This window comes from Candoia aspera, chromosome 2, assembly GCF_035149785.1.
Source record: "Candoia aspera isolate rCanAsp1 chromosome 2, rCanAsp1.hap2, whole genome shotgun sequence".
NCBI classification, from domain to species: domain Eukaryota; kingdom Metazoa; phylum Chordata; class Lepidosauria; order Squamata; family Boidae; genus Candoia; species Candoia aspera.
The window spans coordinates 147,199,692-147,205,691 of record NC_086154.1 but is presented as its reverse complement, the minus strand read 5'-3'; the positions used below and the strand labels follow the sequence as shown (position 1 = coordinate 147,205,691).

Genomic DNA, 6,000 nt, shown 5'->3' with positions numbered 1-6,000 from the left:
CTAGTTGAGAATTGCAAGAGTTCACGTTCAACATCTGTAAAGGGCGGGAAAAGGCAGACCTATTTATTTGTACAGAGCCCCTCTTTACCCTTCCTTCCGCCGTGACAAAAACATTTCCTCGTAAGAACGAGATATCAGGTGAGCCGTCGATCCGCGCGCGCAAGTTAAACATTCGAACAGGCAAGACTTGCACACAAATCCTCCCACGCTTGATCGGCCAGCTTGCGATTGGCTGCTTTGGCATTCCTCAACCTTAACCTCGTCCCATCGCCTCTGCTTCTTCATTCGTCGGAGCTGTTCAAGCCCCGCCTCCTTTTCCGTCGATCTCTTGCCAACGGAAATGCTCGCTTCCGTTTGCGACAGTGCCGTTAGTGAAGATGCGGCTTAACCAACGGGGAGCACGTTTGAGGAGGACGTGAGGTAGAAGAAACTCCTTGAAGAAAGTAAGAGGTAGCAAGGGAAGATGGAATAGGACATTAAATTAAAGCAGAATTAGTAAGGGGTGAGAAAGAACCCGGTGTCCTCGAGATATTTTGGATTATTTTTGTTGTTGTTTTATTTGTTGTCATTGTAAGCTTCCCAGAGTCTGACTTACTCATTTATTCATTTATTTTTAATTAATTTTTATTAAAGAAGTTTTTTGCAAAGCAAAAACAATACAGTGTTTTTTTAAAAAGAAAGTAAAGTAAGACAAAGAAAGAAAAAGAAAAAAGATATATATAAAGAAGTGGCTTCCGATTTTCTTTTACAACAGCTATAAATGCATTTATATTTTATTCTGTCTGAGGCTACATCATGGCACCTTTCCAATTTATTTATTTGTTCATTTATCAATCAGTCATATTTATATAGCTGCTCATCTCACAAACTTGCCTCTGGACAGCCTGCAATAAAAAACAAGCCATAAAAAAGAGACAAGCATTAAAAACTATTCCATAATTTTAAAAAAATCAATATTTTTAAAAAGACTAGAAGAGAGCATATCTATGGGATGGGCAGTTACCTAAATTTGAATAATGAATACATTAATTACAATGCCCTTAAGCCCTAGCATCCTGGCCAAGAGTTGCGGGATGCTGTGGTGCAAACGTGTGCAGGATGCCAACTTGCCTATTTTACTGGGGACAGAAGGAAAATGTGTTGGGTGAACACAAGCAGGGGCAGTAAGACCTATATTATAGTGGAAAGACAGGAGTGCATACCCAGCTGGTGATCTGGGGAAGATGAATAGAAATAACAAGCTGAATGTTGCCTTGAAGGACTACCATGATGTGGTTGATCTTTGTTCTCAACCATCTTTGGGCTGTAGTAGTGGTGAGTTGTGGATAATCTGTTTGGGAACAAACATGCTAGAAATTCAAGGCTAGAGCATTGCAGAGTGCCACCTGAGGATCTTCTGTAATAGATATTAACTTCTTGCTTCCAAGGTTTGTTGGTAATGCTTCTAATCTACAGAGCTAGAGAGTATCAGAAGCAATATATTGTGGGAGACAGGAGCATGTACCTAATTCTCTGTCACAATTACACACAGAGGCTTTCTTGTCTTGCCCAAATGTGTTGCAGATGTCTTTCTGTAGAAATGATGGCATTTATGCTGCTGGCTAGCTAGTTATGGGCTTTTGGAGAAATTGCAATATAAATTTCAGGTAATAATTGATTTTATATAATAGTTTTGAGGATGTGGACGAGAAAGGAAATTGGGTGGTGGTTTGACAGAAAACATTTTCCTTCTAAGCAATTTTCATTATTCTTGCCTTTTTTTTATTATAGAAAGAAAATAGTTTTCCAGTTATATCCATACATTGCCAATAGTAACTAAGAGCAAAAACCAAATGGCTGATGAGGGTGCAGGAAAACTCCAGCTGAAACAGGTGACTGAAGACTTAGTAATGAACAGTGAAGAGGGAGGAATAGAGACAGTCTCCGAAAACAAGGAAACAGAAGAGGATTCTCAGTTGGATTCCTCTAATCAAAATGGCAACAAAAAGGTTGTGCCTGGCATAATTTATCTTGGTCATATCCCTCCACGCTTCCGACCTCGGCATGTCCGAAACCTGCTTTGTGTCCATGGTGAAGTGGGACGTATTTTCTTGCAACCCGAAGGTAAGCTTGTATAAGTGTGTTATAGTCAGTAAGCAGTTCTATGTATGTGGAAAAGAGAATGCTAAATAAAGTTAATATACATTCCAGTATAAAAGGCTGGGTTAGCAGGGGACCACTGAATGTCATTTCTCATTACACTTTCATTAACATGAGAAGTAGATGAAGGGCGTGGTATTCAGATGGAAGCTGTCTTCAAGCTGGGTGTACTTTTAATTGAAATGCTGTACAGTTTTTATCATCTCAAAAAGAAATTATTAATGGTTACATTTTACATGTGGGATAAATTGGTTTTATTATTCATAAACCAACAGGTGTGTGTGTGACTGTTCTGGGCCTAGTCCAAATTCTGTACAGTTTATGACTCTTGTCTTTTTGCATTCCTCAGAGCGATTTATTCGAAAGAAAAAGAAGAAGGCTGGTAGTAATGCCAAAAACTTCACTGAAGGTTGGGTGGAATTCCAGGATAAGCGTGTGGCAAAGCTGGTAGCTGCTAGTTTACACAATACTCCTATGGGTGTTCGTAAGAAAAGCCAATTCCATTATGACCTGTGGAATATAAAGGTGTGTTACCTGGGACTGATTACTCTGTTATCTATTCCTAATCTAATTGCTATTGGGAACAACTCATCCTGTTTTCTTTTAATTGGCTCTTGAACAGAATCAAAGGTTTAATGGTTGATACGAGTTTTTATCTCCTTCTGGATAGACTGATTCTGACCTGAAGTTGTGAAGGTGCTCCTTCTCCTGCATTTCCAGCTTCTATTCATGAAGTCTGGTGCAAGATCACTTGCTTTGCTAAACTATATTTGGTTTGGTGAGAAAGCTCAGCCATGTATAGAGACATTAGAGGGATTAAATCCATTTTTATATGTACTACAGCTGTTTTCATATAGCATGCTTGCTCAAAATGCAATGGGTTGAGTCAAGAGATGGTCAGATGGCACCCCATAGACCAGTGTACACCCTCAAAATAATTCTTATCTAGCACGTGACAGTCCTAATTTAAAAAAATCAATTTGTGATTTAATATTCCACTTACTCTAGAAGATGTAACAAATCCCTATATGTATGTGTGCATTTGATAGAGTACATTTTGGAATAGTAATAGAGTAAATATATTTCTTGAGGAGCTGTTTTGGAAGCACTCATATCTCTTCTCACTTCTTTAAATGGATTGCTGGTGTTCAGGTGCGTGAACTCTATACCTGCAAAGTATCTTTTTTTCGTTTGGTCAAGGGATGAAAGTCTGTAAATGATTAATTTCAGATCACACATCTATAGTGCACTGGATGATTTCTTTTTTATTCCCCTCTTTTTCTTCTTTTGGGAGTATGTCACAGATAGCTCAGTCTTGTATCAAGACGTAAATGCTTGCAGTGAGCTTTTCCGATTAGACTGAAGGCTATGAATGGTCCCACATTTGCCATTGAACTTCTACTACCAGGTTGTTTATTACAGGTTTTAAGCAGTTCTGAGGAGGTCAGATTGTTCCAGCCCTTAGATTAATATCTGGATATTAATCTAGATATTAATATCTGGATTAATATCCAGATATTAATCAGAGTAGCCTCAGGCAATATGGAAAGTATTTAAGCCTGGGCTACAAGATTGTCAGCTCTTCTCAATCTTGAGTTGTTATACCTTGATATGATAATTTTATGACACATTAACTAGTTTCCATATCTTTCTCAGTATTTGAACCGCTTCAGATGGACTCACTTGAGTGAGCAGCTTGCCTATGAAAGGCAGGTGCGGCAGCAGCGCATGCGTGCTGAAGTTTCTCAGGCCAAGCGTGAGACTAATTTCTACCTGCAGAATGTGGAGAAGAGCAAGCACTTTTCAAAGAAGGGCAGTCAGGGAGAACACGCCGAAAAGAGCTGGGGCTTTGTTCAGCGCTGTACTGAGGATGAAATTCAGACAAGCAAAGGAAAGAAATGTCTCAAGCAACAGTTAGCCCGGTCTGCTGAGATCCAGCAGAAATCCCAGTCAAGCAAATCTCTGTTGACCAAAATCTTCAATATCCAGCAATAAGAGATGGACCTGTGGACTGAAGGACCCACTCATGATCCTGGTCTAGCAATGTTGGCAGCCAACTTTTGCAAGCAGGGCAAACTAAGCACGCCATCAATCCTTCTAGGGGAAAATGCTCAAGTTGTTCCAGTAAGTACTTGGCCTGCTGTATTGGTGGGCTGGTGGTACAGAAGCTGCAGACTTGCCTCCTGAGCAGAATGTTTCTTTAGGGAACTATATAGAGTTTCTAAATATGGACCAATATTAAAGCTTTCCTTTTACTATTGGGGAAAAGGCAACGTTTTCTTTTGGCTCTTCCTTTGCTGATTGAAGGTTGGTATAATCTAGTGAAAGCCAAGGTATTTTAGTCCTGCCTCCATTTGTAGAACTGATATAAAGTACTGCTAAGTAAGAAAAATGTTGAGAATTCCTGCTTGCTATGTGGATATAAAGACTGATGTTACAAGAATATATGTCATTGGATATGCCAGTCAGAGGTTTGGGTTTAGAAAAGTAATATTCATGCAACCCTGAGCACATGCTGCCGGACTAAAAAAAAGTGTTTTTTCCTACTCTTACGAGTTTCAGATTTCTTATCAGAGATCTTATTTAGAATTTAGAATCAAATCTGTCCATCTTTTGTAATCTAAACTGTGTCTTGGCCCAGCCTACTAACAATTGTTGTAGTGGGGGAAATTGGCAGGAGGAATACTGTGTACACTGTTCCTGGAGGAAGGGCAGGATAGAGATCAAATGAATGAGTGAATAAACAAATAAATAATAAACACTTCCTTAGCAGCATTTTCTGTGTGATTTTTAATCAGAATGTTTGGAAATTAATATGGAAAAGGGAGCTGATCATTCCCTTGTTTAGCAATGGAAGATTTTGTTTATTGTATGAGTGATATTAAAATACTTGGTTTTGGGGGAGTTGCAGGCAAAGTGTTGTTCATGATCGAGGACTTGGAGTACCTTTGTTACAAGAAAAAGCAATAATAACTGTTTAGACTGAAAAGCCCACAGATACAGAAATTATGCATGGTGTAAAAGTATCCTTTTAAAAAGGGAGCACTTGAGGCATTCCCTGAAGGGAGCTGTATCAAAGCATCAAGGCTGAGTCTCTTCCTTCAGCACAGGAGCAGTAGATGTCCTATATAGGAGTGCAATCCAAAGGTTAATTGTGCCATATCATTCACTCATAAAAACAGGTGGGAGCTCCAAGGAAATGAGAAATCCAGGACCTGTTCTCTCCAGAGGTAATTTTTGCTCTCTCTGAGTTAAGTTTTGAGGGATCTGATGAAGTGATAAATTCAGAATGGCTCTGGTGGATGCTTTTATTCATCCTCCCCCTCTGTCGTGGAAAGGACCAGGAGAGGCCTCAGCCTTCTTGAAAAGGAGATTTTTTGCTTTTTCTAATCTGTGAGCATCTAGATAAACTGCTGGGCATTTGAAGCTCAGAACTGTTGCTGCCTCCTCCTAAGCCTTGAGAAATTGAGTTTCCCAGAGAAATTGCAAGAGGTCTTGCTAGGGCCGATAATTGGCTGCAGTTAATTAATTGCAACCCAGCCATGCACTTGCATGCCGATCCCAAGCCTGGATAAATGGGCTGTGTGAAATTTGACAATAAATGACAGCAAAATACTACCTGTCAATTTAACGAATTGCTTGGTACCAAAAGAACAGAATCGTCTTTTGTATATTATAGCCATTGATTGTCTGGTTAAATATGCCATCTTTCAACTTTGGGTTATACAGTTTGCTCGTAACTGAATGGCATGACAATTTCCAGAAAGATCTGAAGACAAGATGCAATAATTTGCAAAGTGAATCTTGGAACAGTGCCCTGACTGTTCCCAGAGGGACCCTATGCTGGCTGGGGAATTCTGA

At 39.6% G+C, this 6,000-nt stretch overlaps 1 protein-coding gene across 2 annotated transcripts; it reads left to right on the top strand.

Annotated features, from left to right (window-relative positions):
• Nucleotides 1-341: 341 nt before the first annotated feature.
• Nucleotides 342-4,914, top strand: ABT1 (activator of basal transcription 1). 2 transcript variants are annotated; one of them, XM_063294086.1, is made up of 4 exons: nt 342-450; nt 1,771-2,103; nt 2,489-2,664; nt 3,796-4,914. In XM_063294086.1, exons 2-4 carry the CDS (start codon nt 1,833-1,835, stop codon nt 4,132-4,134), a joined length of 786 nt encoding a protein of 261 aa, XP_063150156.1. In that variant the 5' UTR covers nt 342-450; nt 1,771-1,832; the 3' UTR covers nt 4,135-4,914. The 2 variants fall into 2 exon arrangements, with proteins under 2 accessions (XP_063150156.1, XP_063150157.1); XM_063294087.1 differs by having other exon boundaries at nt 350-443.
• The last annotated feature ends 1,086 nt before the right edge of the window (nt 4,915-6,000 follow it).